At 45.9% G+C, this 19,562-nt stretch overlaps 1 protein-coding gene across 3 annotated transcripts in view; it reads right to left on the reverse strand.

The window, feature by feature from the left end:
• The window catches only part of TENM2 (teneurin transmembrane protein 2), a 1,791,425-nt gene that overhangs the window by 61,470 nt on the left and 1,710,393 nt on the right, over positions 1-19,562 (reverse strand). For all 3 annotated transcript variants that reach the window (XM_044947351.2, XM_044947353.2, XM_044947352.2), the window contains 5 exons: positions 18,779-19,028; positions 10,972-10,992; positions 7,297-7,529; positions 5,930-6,084; positions 3,782-4,656 (listed from right to left, as the gene is read on the reverse strand). In XM_044947351.2, coding sequence (XP_044803286.1) covers positions 3,782-4,656; positions 5,930-6,084; positions 7,297-7,529; positions 10,972-10,992; positions 18,779-19,028 — 1,534 coding nt within the window. The remainder of the gene's footprint in view (positions 1-3,781; positions 4,657-5,929; positions 6,085-7,296; positions 7,530-10,971; positions 10,993-18,778; positions 19,029-19,562) is intronic.

Raw genomic sequence — 19,562 nt, forward strand, 5'->3', positions numbered from 1 at the left:
GAATACTGGAGTGGGTTGCCATTTCCGTCTCCAGTAAATCAACTATACTTCGATAAAATAAACTTACAAAAGGTACAGATTTTCTGTTGTAAAATAAGTCATGGGGAAGTAATATATACCATGGTAACTGTAATTAATAATACCATATCACATTATTTGAAAGTTGCTATTGCTAAGAGAGTAGAACCTGAAAGTTCTCATCATAAGAGGTTTTTGTAACTATATGGTGACATGTTAAGTAAATGTATTGTGGTCATTTCACAACATATACAGAATCATTATGTTGTATCTCTGAAACTAATGTTACACATTAATTTTACCTCAATACATAAGAAAATAAAAAACAGTTCTAAGTGTTTTGATGTGGGGTGCTTAGTGGAGAACTCAGACTGTGTTCCAACTCTTGCTGCTAAGTAGGGACAGTGTGAGCAGTGTATTCTACGAGTCCCAGGCAATGATTTAATTCCAATCCACTATATTACCTGGACACCTACAGTGTGTAGATTGCTGTGCTTTGCTGTGAGAGAAATAGTAGGAACCAGAGCTTCTACTTTCGGGGAACAGAGAATTAAGGCTGAGACCAGAATCTCAGTGACCACCAGGAGAAAAGCAGGTTTTCTTTAACTTTCAAAGAAGATTCAGCTTTTGATACCCCTGGAATAAATGTCTAAGATTCAGGTCTCTCTGCAAAGAAGCCTGGAGACACTGGCAAGGAGCTGTGAGTTCCAGTAATGGGGCCTCATGGCCACCCAGTGGAACCAGCTCTGCCTTTCTTGTCTCAGGTGGGGCTGGAGGCTGCATTTGACTCCATTCAGCACCTACTCACTGAGTTCCTCGTAGGTGCCACTGTTCAAGGATCCGGGGACCCATCTAGGAACAAAATGGATGAAAATCCTTGACCTCGTGATGTGTGCAAACTAGATGCAGAGGGTCAAAATAAAGCTCACAATACAGAGTATGTCATATGGTGACAAGCGGTAAGGATTAAAGTAAAGGAGGAGAGAGAGAGAGCACGTGTAGAGCTGGTTGTCCTTTTCAGTAGCCCCGTGCCCTTCAGCGATAACAGACCGCTCGCGCCCATTCTGAGAACTTAGCAGACACAACAGCAGTCCAGACGGCATTCCCATGTTGGCTTCATCCCTGCCCAGCTCTCCACAGGGCACTTCCCAACTCAAAGGGGAGCGGGGAGAAAGGTAGCCCCTTAAAGGGACCCACTCCAGGCTCCTCGAGTGGCAATGCTGGCTGATTCTAGAAAGTAACTCTTGAACCCTGCTTCCTGGAATGTAACGTCCCTCCCTCCCTCAGAGCTGATATTCAGTCCTTCCTCTGTTGCTTTGTTGGGAGGAGTTGATCAGGACTAGTTATATTACTGTATTTTAGTTTATATTTAGTAATGCTAAAAGTATTTTAAATTAAATATTAAAGTACTAAAGTATTATTTTATATTGTATAATAAATGTATTTTATATACTATATAAATATATTTTATTAAAATTTTTATAAATACTTTATAAATAAATATATATAGGCTAATAATAAATAAATATATATAGGCTAAGTTGCTTCAGTCATGGCTGACTTTTTGTGACCCCATGGACGGCAGCCCACCAGGCTCTTCTGTCCATGGGATTTCTCAGGCAAGAATACTGGAGTGGGTTCCCATTTCTTCCTCCAGCGGATCTTCCTGACCCATGGATCCAATCTGTGTCTCTTACATTTCTTGCATTGGCAGGTGCATTCTTGACCGCTAGCACCACCTGGGAAGCCTCTCCTTGCTGGGGGGCCGGTCCTCTGGGCCCCAGGTCTGGTAAGGCAGGCTCTGCCCTGGCAGGAGAGAGAGTGGCAGGAGTACAGGGGGTGAGGAGAGAGCAGGATGAATTCAAAGTGGAGTACTGGTCCAGTGGCTAAGACACCATGCTTCCAATTCAGGGGGCCGGGATTAGACCCCCAGTCCAGAAACTAGATCCCATGTGCCGCACTTAACAGATCCCGAGTGCGGCAACTGAGACCCAGGGTAGCCAAGTAAATGTTTTAAAAAGTTTTCAAAGTGAAATATTATGTAGAGATCAGATGGGAAAACTACATGCTTTAATTCTGACTCTTTAAACTGAATCCAGGCGTCTGTGGGGTTTTGTTCATGACTTTGTTGACTCCTTTCTCCAAAGTTTTCACTAAGGTGACCGTCTCAACAGGAAGTCAAATTTGTGTCTATTAAACAACCAATTTGCTGACCATGTGTGAAAAAAAAATACCACTAAACAGAAGCTACCATCTTTTTTAGGAGGCTAAGAAAACCATATGCATTGAACTCCTACAATGGAGAATGTATGATCTTTTACCAACTTTATGGAAGAAAAGCAACTCTTCATATCAAGAGAGAAAAAAATTCTCTCTTCCGTGTAACTTCTGAACAATCATGAGGGGGAAAAAAAAGTGACCATGTTTTCATTTAGTTCAGCGCCCCTTCTGCAAACTACTCTTCTACTTAAGAGTTCCTCAGGATGCACCTCAGCCTGAACTCTGTCACTCCAGCCTCTTACACCTGGCCCACTTCAGACTGGCCTCCTGAGAGTGACACCAATTCTCTCTGAAATGTGTTGGGTCTTCAGGTGCAAGTGAGAAGAGAAGTTGAGAATCTAAGAGGCATTTGGATTACAGCGCAGCTTTAGCTTAACTTTGTGTGAGAGCCAAAGATGACACTCAGATGGCACCTTCAGGGACAGAGTCACCTGGTAAAGTGTGATCCAGTCCCAGCGCCCTGAAGGATGTCAGGCTGCTTCGGAAGTCTGAGAAAGACAGCTTTGCCCAAAGGAAGATGGCAATGCAACCTATTTCCAGCAGATGGCAGAAGCTTCCTTTACATTCTCTCAAAGCCTTTGGAATGCAAACAGAAAGTGAACATGCCTGAATTTAAGACTGATCATCAACGAAGTCTTCTGTTCTCTCTCCTGTCCTTTCCTTCCGTGACAACACCTGGCCAACATACTAAATTCTCAGCTAGCAGCATCACACAGACAGAAAGCAATGACTCCGAATTGCATAGTGGTTAACCAGATCCTTCACCATCAAGAACAGCCAGATCCTTACCCATGCCATCCCTGTCTCAGCCAGCCAAGGAGCAACCTTAGCAATCATGCCTTAGCAACCTCCTCCCACTGGCATCCCACTGGTTAATACCTGGTGCAGCAGGCAGGTGACCAAGAACTGCCTGCAGGAGTGAGGGAAAACAGCTTTTTGGTAAAAAACAAACAGCAGGACTATCAAGTATGAGATAATTGTTAGGGGAAATATGACCAGCTCTCACATCTTTTAATATACCTAGCACTTTATCTGTATTGATCTGCTTCTGCTAAAGAGGAAATTCAGAGTTTATCTACCTGTCTGTGCAATCAAGTGTGTTGCTGGACCTATCGGCAAATTACAGGAGCCCCACCAGGACCATGCCTTTTAGTTTCTAATTTCCGCACCCATGGCAAACATGAATAATCAGCAGAGTTAATCAACACTTGATCTCTCAGGTGCTGTGCGTGTCCAATATCCTGAAACTGGAACGGCAAGCAGACAACAGGAATTCCCAACTCTTGTAGGGAGGATGTTCAATATCAGACACCCAATAATGCAAATCATTTACGAGTCAGGGAGAGGGGACAGGACTACCCCGAAGCATTAAAGTCAGGAAGACAACATGACTGATTTTAAAAGCCACACCAACAGCCGATCCTGATGCCAGCGAGGGTAGTAGGGTAAGTGCTCTGAGGAACTATTTTAAAAGTCAACTTACTCATAGAACGTTGTCCATCCCGTTTCATCACTCTTGGTGGCTAGGAGGCCAGTGTTCCCATCATAGGTCATGAGGCCAAGCTCCAAGTTCTGCGTGGACACGACTTTGAGACCTCCGTTGGTGCCCACTGTGAGGGTGATGATCTGGTTGTCGGGCATGAGCAGATGGCGGGGCGTGCCACTGCTGTCCCGACGGATCTTCAGGGAATTTCCATTGTTGTCAATCAGCTCAGTGACATCATTGTCAGCACTGTACGTGAAGTTGTACAAGTACTCCCCCGTCACCAGGCTCACGGTGTACTGGTGGATACCCTCGGCGTTGAAGACGTACAACTCCTGTTCCCCAGGGGAGGCTGCCTCATACTGGTTAAAAGCATTCAGAACGGGCTTGTTCTTGCTGACTGCCCTGATCCGAATATTCCCAAGGTCCGCGATGTAGATGGTACCGTCAGGAGCTACAGCTAAGGATGATGGGGAATTCAAGATGGCGTCAGTCGCGTAGGCATCGTCTCCTGAGTAGCAGTTGCAATTGACATCGTTTTTGCAGTCACAGTCAGAGGCTGCGCCTGCTAACAGGCAGATCTCCCCATTGGTTGTTACCTGGCGTAGTCGGTTAATCTTCTTCTCATCCGTCTCGGTGATGTAGAGGACCCCAGTGTGAGAGATGGCAATGGCGCTGGCTGACTCCAGGGCAGAGTGAATGGCTAGTTTGCTAAGCGAGTAGTCAATGCCAGGAACCTGGCAGTGCATGGGGCGTCCCGCGATGATGCTGACTTGATGGTTCTCGGTGATGCGAAGGATGACGTTGTTCTCCAGAACATACAGGGAGTTGTCCATGGGGTTGACGGCAAGGTCTGTTGGCCACTCCAGGCGAACCTATGGATGATACAGCACCAAATCAAGGACAGCCTCTAACATGCTCAATGTTTACCTGCGCAGGGCACTTCTATTGATTTTATGCAACTGGGGGAAAAATACTTTTTTTTTTTCCCTAACACAGTGTAGAAGTGCCCATCATGGGACCACTTGCTCACTGTCCATGCCGGGCATGATGGAGAAGAGACTGTGGAACAGATCTCTTCTGTGGCATCACCTGCTGGGGCTAGAGTAGGTCACCAGTTCTACCCACAATGCTCTTTGCAGCCCCAGATGCTTAGGCCAGGGTTGGATTCACCACACATAGTTGGACAGGTAGTTCATAGCTCAAGGGCTAGTGTAATGTAGTCCAGGCTCTGCTCACCAAGCCATGGGCCTGAGAGGGCTATGTTCACTTAGAGGGGGCACCTTGATCTAATTCACAAGGAACCATGCAGTTTAGAAGGGGTCCCTGCCCCAAGGGCAGCCAATGCACAGGCTGGCCAGTGAACTACAACCTGCGTGTTTGCCTGAAAAAGTAAACTGCATAAAACACTTCCCTTCTCTGCAGAATCGGAAATGAAAACCTTAGGAATCAGTTGTCAGTTAGTTCAGGAATTTGAGCTGGAAGTAATTAGGTTGACTGAGGGTTTTGGAAAAGACCCTTTTGGAAGACTAAGCACAGACTCAGGTTGAGGGCCCTTATAGTCAAGTCCCATTTCTGAAAATCAACTGTACTTCAATAAAGTTGTTTAAGTATACAGTCCTTTTACTCCTGTTGTACATTTGAGTGAACCTCTGTTCTCTGCTAATGTAAGAGCCCAGACTAAAAGACTATCACTTGGGGGAGTATCACAGAGGGATCTGCTCAGTTACAACTTCACAAAGTAAAGGTTTATATAGTGAGGATGCAATTGCTTCAGATTAACAGGGAAGTTCTGATTGACACGTCGTACCGTATGGTATGTTCTCAAACCCACAATAATGATGGAGAAGAGAGGTAATTACACAGTAACGCCTACCCTATAATCTGCCACGGCTGGAGCATGTCACCAGCTCCACGCTTCTGAGCGGAATTCCCCTCTCCCTTTCTCCTATTTCTCTCTCATGCCTGTCTCACATGTCCCATTCCATCTTGCTGTCCAGTTCATTTCAAACCTTCTGCAGACAAACCTGGGATCTGTATCTCCTCCTCCCACTCCATTCTAACACAAAGAGAACCCAGGTGAGAAGTTCAGGCTCAGAATCAGGTGTGGCACAGTGATGGGAAATGAGAGCAGAGAGAGAATCCCACCTGGGCCACGTCCATGCTGGAGTCACAGCTCAGGGGCCGGACAGCCGTGAGGTCGTTGGAGCCCAGCAAGGTGGAGATGATTCCATTCTGGTCGACCTTGCGGATCATGGTGGCGTCGACAAAGTACATGAGCCCATTCTTGTCAACTGCAATACCTGAGTGGGGCAAACAGCAGGACTGTGTCTCTTGGCAAGGGACAGGGCTCCTGGGGCGGAGGTGGTAGTGGGGATGCCCTGCTAGGCATTATCTTCTTGGATGAGGAACCTGACTGGACAGACACTCAAGAGTCGTTTAAGGCGACACCCTTTCTCACGAACACTGTGCTGAGAGCTGGCTAATTCCTGGGGTATTGGCTATTTCACCATGCAAGTGAAGAAAGAACCTTGGGCTGCAAATGAACCAAGGCTCCGAATGAATGAATGGGGAGATCATTTTGCATCTGCTCTTTTTTAGAAAAGAGCTATTTCCCAAGTTCACTGCTTGAAAAATTATTGGTAGTAAATTACTGGAATACCCTTCACAACTGATTGCCACACTAAGGTTGAGAAACAGTGACTCTTGCAGAGTCACAAACTCCTAATTCAAAATATATCCTCCAGGAAGTATTCCCAGTTAAGCCGTGACTCCACTCGGCACATTGCTATTCTGGGGGAATGCTGGTTCTAGCACTCCCTTGGTAAGAGGCAGACAGCAGCTTTATTTCTTCTGCATTTTCACCCCAGTGCCCAAGCCCAAGGCTCCCCGTCTTTAATCTTCACTGCTGTGAGCTTTCAGCTTAGCTAAAAGTGCTAACAAGGATCGGACCTTTCAGTGATGGTCCTTAACCTTCAGCATCTTTAGTCCTTTTCAAATAGAGATCCCTCAGAGCCAAGAACCCCTCCTTGCCAATCCCAGTCCCTTGGAAATTATACCGATTCTTAATTGCTACCATTATGGGGCATTTGCAAAATGTCAGGTACTGTTTGGACTTTATATACACTGCTATCTAACAGGAACAGCTGGGAGTGGTTGGAGGCTCCCCTCACTGGGCTCTGTTCTGTCTCCAGCCCACACAGCTGGCCTTCGGGCTCACACAGCGGACATTTCCTTCTGACTCTCTGTGACTGGCAGCAGTCAGCAATCTCTAGGGGCAAGTGACCACACTTTCCATTTGTAGCCTATGTGGGAGATGAAGTTTACTTCAGATAAAGAAATGCTTCTTCTTAAACAACAGTCACCCACCCACCAAAGCCATCTATCAGAGTTAAATGATTCTTGGAGAAGCTGGGTTTGGGACTGCCGGGGCTGAGTTCACTTCGAGCATGAAGGGAGCCAGGTGTGCGGGGAGCTGTCTCTGGGGTGGGGCTTTGTTGCTGGGCAGCCTTTACCTCGAGGGCTCATCAGGGTGGCATCCACAGCCTTGCCTCCGTCCCCGCAGCGGGCTTCGTCAAAGGGCAAGCACTGCTCGCCTGTCCCCGCCACGACTTCCGAGTTCCCGGCCAGGTCTTTGGCTCCACTCAGAGACTTGACTCGGTAGATCCGCCGACTGTTGGTGTCAGACACGAAGAGCGAGCCGGACACGGGGTCCACCGCCAGGTAGTACTTGTGTGCCGGGTTGTTGCTTCAGGAGAAGAAGCACAAAGAGGAGTGAGACGATGCCACGCAGCTGGCCTCCTGGGTCAGAGAGATGACAAACATCCCAGCGAGACTCCAACCACCTCTGGTGTCTATTGGGTTGGCCAAAAAGGTCGCTGGGTTTTTCCATAAGATGATATGGAAATACCTGAACCAATTTTTGGCCCAACCCAATACTTTAGTGAACTGGAAAGAATCTAATCTAGTAAGTTAGTGTTCTAACATATCATGGCTCTGAGCTATTTCTGCTTGGGCTTAAGCTCCTCACACTATCAGAGAATTCATCACTTCCCATCATGCTAAAATACCACTGCTTCATTTAGCCAGTGTGAAAAATCCCACTCTGATCCTGCTTTTGTGTTTGTGTTTTGTGGGCACTGGTCTTCTTTACTTCCCTTGTGGGTTTACTCTGTTCTCAAGTGGGATTGAGGAACACTTCCACGAGACAATGTCCTCTTTCTAATCTATGCTCCCTCAGTGACTCCAAGGTACTAGCCCATGAAGACTGGGGTAACCTTGAGTCTTTCTAACTTTGTGATGGGCAGCTCCCTGCAGCCATCTCATATCCTCAACCTCAGATCTTCTCTACTGTTCCTCAGTGTGGATACGAACAAAATTGGTATTTTGTGTGACAACCTGTGATATCTTGCTGATGATCATGTTCAGAATCTAAATTATAAAGGAAGGAGATGTAGTTTTCAAATATTGGGTAACAGTGAGATCTGGGGGTTTCCCTGGTGGCTCAGTGGTAAAGAATCCACCTGCAATGCAGGAGATGTGGGTTCGATCCCTGGGCAGGGAAGATGACCCAGAAAAGGGAATGGCAACCCAGTCCAATATTCTTGCCTGGGAAATCCCATGGTCAGAGGAGTTGGTGGGCTACAGTCCATAGAGTTACAAGAGCTGGACACGACTAAGCAACTAAACTACCACCAACCAATAGTGAGGTCACAGGTGTGCCCCAGAAGCTGCTAGGACTCTTAAGTCACACTGGGTGAGAAGTACCTCAGCGTGGAGGTGATGTATCAGAAGAGCATGAAGCCTCAGAGACCTGGATCTCTTTCTCTGCTGTGCGTCCAGCTCTCCTATGGGTAAGATCTGTAAACTTGGCTCAGAACTAAGACTTAGGAAACTCTAAACTCAACTTGAACTCAGCTGGGGACCTTAAGGAAGACTTTTGGCCACAGCGGGTCCTAGATTCTTTATTGGGGGTAATGAAGTTGAATCAGAGTATCACTCATGTCCCTTTTGGCTCAAGCCCTAAAGTTTTGTCCCTCTCTAGTGTGTCTAGTGTGGAGGTTGCAACAGAATGGGTCCCTGTGCTATTCCCACATGGGTTATTAGCATCACTGTCCCTAGGATACAGGTGGCAGATGTCTCTCTGTCTTAGGTTTTGGTGCCACAGGTCTAAATGAGCACAGGTCATTTTTTTTTCCTAGTCATTTTGCATCTGTAGTTTGGAATTATGGGAAGAGAGGAGCTGGAAAAGGTGAGGCAAAGATGAGGGCGATGAAGGTGTTGGATACATTTGTCCTGTAGACATTAGCTGGTAAATTACTAATTAAAACACCACCACTTGGGTTCTTTGCTGATTTAAGTAAGAAAAGAACTAGAAAGCTATTTTTAGAACAGTTTATGCATCAATACCATCTTTATTCCAGCTTCTCCTCAGGTGGCTGTTAAGACCCATAACTGAACCAGAAGTCAACGGCTTTCTAAAATTCCAGCCTAGATGATGAGTCTGGGAGAGTAGGCTACCTGGAGTCCTTGCCTTCCTTCATTATTCCTTTTATTTATTATTTATTTTTGGCTATTAAGTCTTAAGAGACTGTCTATACAGGCAAAACAAATAAGAGCAGAAAGGGAAAAACTCATGCAGGTTTTTAATTAGATCCTGTTACTTTGTTACTGGCCTTGGAGGAGCTGGTGCCATCCTCAGAAGAACGGGGCATTGCACGTTTGTGCCTATCTTAGCAACAGGATAATTAATTCTGGACTTCCTAGGGAGCCCAAATCAAGGAGGCTTTTCAAAGTTTCTGGCAGAAGAGCAGCCAGTTGAGGGTATGGGGTCAGTTCCTATTGGGAGCCCATTCTTCCCCATGGTCTCATACTCATTCCAATTGAGATGCTTACAGGAGCTCAGGTAGATGGGCAGTCATGCTTTCACACTGGGGCTATGGTGAAGGTCAAATGGAGTATGGAAATTTGAGGGGGTGTCCTTCCACAGTGTTGCTGCTTTTTAAAAAATTTGGACCAATTGGGGTGTCTATAACTAGCCAATTTTGGCAGTGCCTGAGATGGAGGAGGCAGAGGACTTCTATGTATGGCTTTTACACTGACTTTGATGATCTTATACAACTTAACTCTACTCTTTGCCTGTGTGTGTGCTCAGTCACTCAGTCATGTCCGACTCTTTGCAACCCTAAGGACTGTAGCCAGCCAGGCTCCTCTGTCCATGGGATTTCCCAGGCAAGAATACTGGACTGGGTTGCCATTTCCTCCTCTAGGGGATCTTCCCAACCCAGGGATTGAACCTGCATCTTCTGCATCTCCTGCATTGGCAGGAGGATTCTTTACCACTGAGCCACCTGGGAAGTCCCACTCTTGATTTTGACCTAACATGATGCAGAAGCTTCTGCCAACATTTCATTTCAAGGAATGAGGAGAATTCCCTCGAGTATTAAAATGCACTTTTTCTTCTCCTCTTCCAAGTAAAAATAAGGTCACTTTTCTGATGTTTTAGTGCAACCCGAAGTTTTCCTAACTTTGAACAGGAAGCTCCTCAGAGCACTATGCATGTAGATATGAACTGTACCAGTACGGTTTTAAGTGATAACCTCAGAGCGGCTGAATGACAAAGGGTATTTAGACAAAAAATACTTGGTCCACACCCTTCATACTACTTAAAAGTGACTGAATTTTATGAAAATTCCCAGTGCATCTGACTGTTGGATTCATTTTGACCAGCAGATTGGCAATTAAATTGTTTTTTTTTTAAGTGACCATACATTCAGGGGAAAAAAATCATTAATGAGTTGAAAATGAGTTTTTGACCCGTTTCCAGTTCATTAAAGCTTTTGTGAACCCAGTCCAGCATTTACAAAAGCCAGAAGTTTGCCTCAACTGTTTAGCCCAATTATGGACCGCAATGAGCAGTCAGGGTAAAAGTTCGCTGAGGGTTCATTATCTCACACTTGCATCTTCCGGAAATTCTAATTACTGTCAGCTTATTTGGTTCTTTTTTTGACTGCATTTCATAATTGCTAAAGCTTATCATATCCACAACACACAATTAGCACATAAAAAAGTTACTATATTTGGCATATAAAAATATACAACATTCCACAAGAAAGCACAAAAACAAAACGGAAACACAAGGAAGCAAACGAACCATATCAAATTATATGGGAACGAGTTCTTCATCTTACCTATGTTTAAACTCTTTATTTCTTTATAGAAAGAAAACAGAAGGAAAAAGAACAAACAGTTAGCGGAAGAATTGATGATAAAGCAAACATAACATTTTCGTTTCTTGTATAAAGGGCCCCCCTCAAAGGCAGTCTTCTTCTTTTTTTTCCCTTCTAGCTGACAGCTCCTAGTACAATTACAGAAATGAGCCCTCTACATACAAATAAGTTCCCTTCCAAGAGCTCGTTTGTAAGTCTGATTTGTTAGTAAAGTCCCACAAAGTTAGTCTTGGTACCCAACTAACACAGTCGGCTATATAGTGCTGTACTGTAATAGGTTTCTAATACTGTTCGCACAACTGAGCATAAAAAACAAACACAAAAAATGAAGAAACCATTCTTAATGTTACAGTACAGTACCTTGAAAAGTACAGTCATTCAACAACTGGTCTACAGGGACTGGCATTAAGTGAGTAGGCAAGAAGAGTTTGGAAGAAGAGAGAAGCGAGAAGAAGTGGGAGATGGCAGAGCTGAAGGATCATTAGCAGTAGGAGATGGAGGGCAAGCTGCAAGTTCACGTATGCCTTAGGTGACTGGACCAGGGTACAGATTGCATCTTTGAAAGTTTGCAACTTGAAGGTTCATATGTAGGACACTTACTGTATTTGGGAAGCTCCTCTAGTTTTAGATTCTTGCCAGCCACTGGAAAATCTAGACAAGAATGCTTAAATTCTCTGACCAGCAGTGTGGCTTTATGTGACTCAGGTGAAACAGCCTAATGCAGGGATGGCACACAGGTGACCTCTTGGGTGCCAACACCTATCCACTGGTACTGGCTGCTGGGAGGGTGGGAGGGGAGGATTCTGAAGCCACATTCAAGCCCATCTACAGCACAGAGTGCTGTAGTCATTTGGGATATCTGCCTTGGGTGTGGGAGGGAGCCTGGTGACACCCGTGTCACCTACTTGCCATTGGTGCATCACAGAATCAGGGAGAGAGGGACTCTGCCCCCAGGAGAGAGCCCCTGCCCCAGACAATTGCATTTGCCAAACACTGTTGAGACCCTGAGCGTCTCAACTATTTCCTCACCCTGCTCCATGTCTCCTCCCCATCTGACATGCATGTGTGTGCCCCCTGCCTAACATGCACTCTTCCTTACAGATAACGCTCATCAATGAAACTCACAGGTGATGCCATCCTCTCATAATCGGACCCAAAGACTCCAGTGAACATTCTTTTTCAGAAAGCTAGTGAAAGTTTTGCTTCTTTTTTCTTTTAAAAGTGAAAACACAGGGACTTTCCAGTGGCTAAGACTCCAAGCTCCTAATGCCGAGGGCTCGAGTTCCATCCCTGGTCAGGGAACTAGATCCCACATGCCTCAACTAAAGATACCACATGCCACCATGAAGATAGAAGATCCCACCTACCATAACCAAGACCTGGTACAGCCAAGTTAAAAAAAAAAAATCTTAAAAAAAAAGAATGAAAATACATGTCAAGTTCAACAGAAAAGGAGCTGAATCTTAACAGCATTAAGAAGAGGAGAGAGACTAGGGCCTCAAATAGAGAAGTACCCCCCATTTCTGAGGTTTCCTGGCCACTGTGGAAGGAACCCCTGACCTCTCTTTCCCTTCCAGCTAAGGGAGGAGGCTTCAGGGAAGGAACGAAGAAGGTTGAATGCTCTGATTCCTGTCTGGGTGCAGCTCAGGCCTTTGCCAGGGGCCATCATTAGTGGTGGGTTTGCACAGGGATTACATTTTTATATTTTATTCCAACATGTTAGTTTTTGCAAAAAAAAAAAAAAAAAGTTAATTAAATGATGCTGATAACACTTGAGCTCTGACTGACATAGTGCAATTTAAGATTCATTCTGCAAAGCCTGGTGTGTCAGGGTGGCAGCCGGGAATTCTCGCATCTATTTTATATTGCTTAATGAAAGTGAAATGTTATCTGCCACCAGTGGTAGTCATATTTGGCTCTTAATTATTACAATATCAATTTCACTTTTTTAAAGTTAAGATTTTGTGAAAAGACTGGTTGGGATTTGGGTCTGTAGACCTGACCTACTTCTTTGCTAAGAACATCTACTTTAAGTTGATTAATATAATATCTATGTTGGGGGAAGGAGAAGGCAGTGGGGACTCAGTCACTGAGACTGCAGGGTCCGAATGATCATATGGATCTGAGTTTTGGACAAAGGCTGAGATCACGGCTGTTCCAGTCCAGGGCCATTAGCAAAGTGGGTGTTTAGGACCAACAAACCCAAATAACAGCACCATTGAGTCAATCTCCGTACATGTGCGTAGGTGCCCTACTTACAAGGGATAGGCCTAGTCTTTGGGTCCATGGCCTCAGGACACCAGCCCTTTGAGGGAAGGGTTGTCTCTGATTCAAGAATTGAGATGGATTAGTTCTCCACACTGTGGAGTTTCAATGACTCCCCTGCAAAGTCTTCAGGGTCTCTCCAAGCCTTCTCCACTTGTCTCAGGGATCTCTCCGTAGGCTGTCTTGTGATTTATGTGTGTGTGCTTATCTTCCTTGATCCATCAGCAACGGAAGTGAGTGAGTTGGACATGACTGACTTATCTCTGTGTGGCTGATTCTTAGTAGAGAGCCCTGGAGAAAGGCAGGGCTGGAAAAACGGGTTCTTGAGTAGAGGAAGGAAGCAACGGGCTGCTTCCCTTCATGCTGGAAGACCTGCCTTGGATGAGGTCCAGTCCCTCATGTTCTGCTGAGAATCACAGAGCTGCCATCAGTGGACACTGTAGTCTCTTTCTATTCCAATTCTGTCACTCTGTGGCATAGAACAGGGTGGATGTGGGGTGGCCAGAGTTTTTGTTTACATGTATTACTTCTTAAAAAAAGTGAGTTGGGTTACATTTAGTTTAATTTAGGGGGATGTGCTTCTGCGGCTCATAGATAGTCCTTCACTATCTTTTAGATGACAGTGGTATTCATGGCTTTAAGGAATGCTCCTGCCCTGTTATACCAACTCACCTAACATCATTACAGGAACTAGAATGTCCAGTGGAGAAGTCATATATCATGGAAGTGCAATGGTTAATTAACAACAAACTTTAGGTTATTTGTCTGGATTTTGTTATGTCTGCACTAATTGCCAGCTTTTCTAAATTTGTCATTTGCTTTGGGTTCTTTTCTTATTTTAAATGGTAGACCGTTTCATTCTAAAATTGCATGAAGATTCAGACCCCATGAAACCTGGATCTGTCCTTGGTAAAAACAGCTTTGAAAACAGTGCCAAGAACTGTCTAAAATTTTGTGGCAATATTGTTGTCACTTTTACTCAGGGTAGGTGCTGTGTTATATTTTGTTTTCTGATCTCCATGTTTATACGCTGTTTACACAGAGAAAGCATTTCCCCCCGGCTACAATCTCATTCTTCTCCCTAACTTTCTATGTTGGCATTAAGCAGGCTCTGTTGGAGGTGAACTCTCAGGCAAAGTTGGCCTTTGGTGAAGCCTCCTTTCAATTTCTGCTGCCCTTACCCACTCGCCTAGGTTTCTGCATTCTGGCATCTCTTCCCTTTCCAGCACTCACACACCTGGGCAGGACAATCCCCTCCCCTAAACAGCTTCCCTAGGGCAGTGGTGCTGCTGACCCCCCACCACCAGCATCCTCAGAATCTCAGCATGGGGAAGTGTTTTAGTTGGAAAAAAGCATAGCTCATATCACAGTATAATCTAATAATGGGAAAAAGAAAAAAAGCTTAGAATTGCAAACATGAAGGAAAGTGTGAGATTCTTATGTTTATGGAAAGGGGCCAAGTCAAGAAAAGGCAGAGAGACATTGTCCCATCCGTTATCATTTCCTGCCTCATATTGGGGTTCAGGTCCAGAGATAGTCTCAAACAGGGAAGACAGGAAAGCTTGTTTGTTAATAGAACTTCACCCCAAGATGTGAGTGACTGACAGATTTACTCTACTCCACAGGGCTTGGGTTTTCTAAGAACCACCTGCCGAGGATAATTGTAAGAAGGGAAATGGGCTCCCAGAGGCAGGTTATCAGGCTTTTTGGGGATGTGGGTATTGAAAATGTCTTGAATGCTGGTGGAATTAGAGCAGGCAGGTGATAACTGGTTTACATAAGAAGAAGGCTTCTTCCAGCATCGGTTCTTCAAGTGTGTAGAGCTCTGCCCCTACGTGTTTGGGATAGGCAAAGGAAGAAGTGAGGGAGAAGGAGAGTGAACACTGAAATAAAATTAGGGTTTGGAGGCTCAGCTCTGGGACGGGCACCAACTCCCAAAATTGGCTAATTCGGCTGCCAACTCACAATGGAGAAAAGACAGAAGCATGACAGGTCTCTCCCCATCGCCCCCTCCCTTTGCTGGTTACTGTTTTGAAGAGAGGGGATTGACAGCCCTTTGTTTTCAGGTATGTGGTGGGAAGCAAAGAAGAATCAAACCAGTGTTCTTGTTAAAGCTTAACTTCTAATCGTCTGGATACCTGGCTGATGAAATAAGAGCAAGTCTAAAGGTGGTTACAAAGGAAAAAAAAAAAAAATCACACAGCTGTCAAGGGAAATTGACAGTTACACTCCTTCCAGCTGTCTTCAATGTTACCACGTGGGGCCCTTAACTTGTGCCATTGATGTTGTGGCCCCTGCAACTTGAGAGATGTGGAATCAGGGACAAACTCCAACCAAAGGGAGGATGCTGGGCTTTATCCACTTTAACTCAAGGAGCACGTCTCGAGCTCCTCCTGTGGGCCAGGCACCTCTCTGGGCATCAAGGGGCAAAGATGTCAAAGGTGCTGGCTCTATAGATGTTCACACCCCGGGGCCCTGCGGACTTGCAGAAATAGCTGAAAAACATGACAGTCCCATGGTGTCACCTTTGTGCAAAATGAGAGTTAAATGGCTCAGGGGAGGGAGAGAATTTTTTCTGCTGGGGAGACCAGGCTTCACGGAAGAGGAGGCCTTCAAACTCCATCTCTAAAGGGGAACCTGATGCGGGAGATGAGGCGGAGAAGGTATTTTAAGTGGAGCAAGCAGCACGAGTCAAGGCGTGGAGGCGGGGAAGTGGCAGGCGTGTGCTGACGGGGCCCTGAGCAGGAACAGCAGAGGCAAAGGAGCAGGAGCCAGATGCTAGATGCGGACATGCAGCCCCTCAGAACAGGCCCAGCGCTCGCGCCACTGCCGTCCCTGCCTCCTCTCCTGGCTCTCCACTGCCCACAGGATGCCTGTGAAGATGTTCTACTAGAAAAACAAAGGGAATAAACAGCTTGGCAAAGGGACCCGGCTGGGGAGCGCTAAGAAAGTGGCGTGTCTCCCTGTCAGCGTGACCTCCTGAAGATGACCCAGCCTCTTCCCTTTTGCCCCCCCCTTCCTCTCACTGATTATCTTTTGGTCATTACACCCTCTGCCCCATGGCCCCCGCCCACCCCACCGTGTTTCTGTGATGGTTGGTTGTTGGCTCTTCTAGAACACTCAGCTTGAACTGCTTTTCCTCTCCCAGGTGCCCATATCTCGTCCTCGAACGGGCTCTCTTTAAGCCTGGGTTTCATCCCCTTTGGGACCCAGCTCAGGGTCTGGCTCACCCTTATGCTCAGTAAACGCCTCCAGGATCCCCGATCATTGTATCATTGAGACTGTCACCTTCTTGGGGTGGAGCTGGGTTGTATTCTCTTCTTCTACCCACTCCCCACAAGTGCCTGGCACAGTCTCAGCCCCCTAGGACACCAGCGACACTTGCTGGTGGTCAGAGCATTGACTTCCCTCTCAGAAGGATCTCAAAATGCAGGGGCAGCCTGTGGCTTCTTCCAAGTCCTTTACTTGGCAGCTGAGGCTGCCTCAGAAAATACCACCGCCCACTTGGCTGCTCAGATCAAAATCTTAGCATGACCTTTGATTCTTTTCTCTCTCTCTGGTTCTCCCCACCCCAATTTCTGAAAATAGTCTACTGACATTTCCTATGAGATTTGCCCTGAAAATGTATTTCAGTTGGAAGCTCCCCATACCCCTGGCTACCACCCTAGTCCATGTCACCATCAGTGAAATCCTGGACAATGGCTACAGTCTCTCTATTGTCTCCAACGCCTACAGTCCCTTCCTCACCTGATAGCCAGAGTCATCTGTAAGAAAATGCAAATCAGATCATATCAGCTCCACCCATGGCTGTGCATTGCATAATGAAAAAGAATATAAAAAGCATCTATATGTATGTATAACTGAATCACGCCATTATACAGCAGAAATGAATACAACATGGTACATCAACTATCTTCAATAAAATAAATTAAAAAGAATATGATCCACACGTGTAGACATGGGCATTCCGATCTTGAGGCACTGGTCCCCTACCTACCTCTCTGCTCTCCTCTGAGACACTCTCCCCTGAGCTCCCCACGTTCCTGGATTTCTATCAATCCCATAAATAAGCAGGTTATTTGCTGATACTGGGGCTTTTGCACAACGTTTCTCTGCCTGGGATACTCTTCCCTAGTACACCACATAGCTAACCTCATCATTCAGGTCCCACCTCATGAATCACCTAATACAAGGGGTTTTTCTGAATACTTTATCTTATGTAGCTTTCTTCTTCCTCCTCCCCATCACCACAGTCCCTATTTCTCACCCTGCTAGAGTTTCCTTAGAGCACTGAAGGCTACTTGAAAAAAATTTTAAAATTTGTCTACATGATTTAGTTTGAAGTTCCCTATCAGACCACCACCTTTGGCTGCCTGATGTGAAGAGCTGACTCATTGGAAAAGACCCTGATGCTGAGAAAGATTGAAGGCAGGAGGAGAAGGGGACGACAGAGGAGGAGATGGCTGGATGGCATCATGGACTCAGTGGACATGATTTTGAGCAAACTCTGGGAGGTGATGGACAGGAAAGCCTGGCATGCTGCAGTCCATGGGGTTGCAGAGTCGGACACAACTTAGTGATTGAACAACAACAGACCACCAACGTGACAGCTAGGGCTTTGCTTTTTCCATGTTTTTTTTCCCCTGCTTCACCAGACAGTCCTGCACATGGTATATATTCACCAAGTATTTGTTGAATGAATCTTCCCCCTTGTTTATAGACTGCATTTCTCCCTCTACTTATAGATGGATTCCTCTCTAGGTTTGAGGACCTGGAATCAACTTTCCCAAAAAGAGAGTTTCAAAGAGCTTTTGTCCAGACAGAGACCTGGACTTGAGAATCCCCTGGAGTGGCTGGAATTTACCTAGAAAGGCCTATGCAGTAATTCTAAGTCAGATCCTAATAAATGTGCAAAGATCTAGAAAATTCGCAGAGAGCTAGCACACAGAAGTGCTCAATAGAAATGTTTGAATTAATGAATGAATGTTAGCAATTCTCAAACTTCGATGCGTATCAGAATTTTCTACAGAGCCTGTCAAAGAGAGAGACACCTTGACGCTGCTCTAGACTTACTGAACCAATTCTCTCAGGGTGGGCTCTGGAAATCTGTATTTTTAAGATGTGCCACTTTAGAAACCAGGGAAATGGACCATCAGCTTAGAGTAGTGGTTCTTTCACTGTTGGGTATGTATTAGATTCTCTTGTGGAGGTGTTATAAAATATAGCTACCCAGGTCCCACCCTCAGCACAATGTCTGAAGCTTTCGCCTTTGCCGTAAGGTAGGCGTTAACATCTGTATTAAATACATGGGTAGTGTTTTATCGCTACACCAAGGATTTTCCCCAGTCCTTATTTGATCCCAGACCTGGGTTATCAAACCTCAGCCCATCACACCGAATGTGCATCCTCTGGAGAACCCCACACATGGCCACCATTTACCCAGGGAAGTTTTGTAGCAGTGGGAGCCATTGAGTAAAAGCAGGTTTTCTGTGCTGTCACTTACCGTAACTCCAAGATGCTGGTCACGTTTCGAGAAGGAAAGATGCGCCGGATGTAATTGAAGTCACCAACGAAGAGGCTCCCGTCGACTCCAACAGCCAGGGCGACTGGAGCGAGCAGCTTGTTGCCTTCAGCAAGGCCGTTGCAGCTGGGACAGGAGATGCTCCGGCGGCGGCCGTTGCCCATGATGCTGGTGATGATGGCGGGCTGCTGCGTCAGGAACTGGTTCTCCCCAGTGCCCTTGTGCAGGATTCCTGGGCGGGGTGGGGAGGCAGTAAATTGGGATGGTTACTGCAGCCCTCCGGGGTGGACATGTCTATCAACTTACTGAGGATGGGTGAAAGTGACAGAGGGAAGAGAAACAGTAGGAAACGTCAACTGTGGGGAGGTCCCCAATTTCCTCATAATGCCAACAGCACTGCAACAGGATGGGTAACCCCAAGGCCACGGTCCGGGGTAAGAAAACATTTGCAGAGATAATTGAAGACTTGTGAGGGACACTAAGATGCATGGTCTGGGAAAACCAGCTCTACGGTGTTTGACATTTCAAAGGAGAAGGTGGAAAAACCTATGAGTATTTTGGGCACTTGATGAAAAATAGATGCAAGAAGGGGATGGTGCTTTCGCTTAAATGTCAAGGCTGGAGAGAAGGTTCCAGAGGCAAGACTATGTTGTATGCAGGAAAAGGAGCTGTGCTCACAAACCACTTTTTTGGGGGGGGGGATGTAGGCCATTTTTAAAGTCTATTGAATTTGTTATAACATTGCTTCTGTTTTACGTCTTTTTTT

Source organism: Bubalus bubalis, chromosome 9, assembly GCF_019923935.1.
Source record: "Bubalus bubalis isolate 160015118507 breed Murrah chromosome 9, NDDB_SH_1, whole genome shotgun sequence".
Lineage (NCBI taxonomy): Eukaryota > Metazoa > Chordata > Mammalia > Artiodactyla > Bovidae > Bubalus > Bubalus bubalis.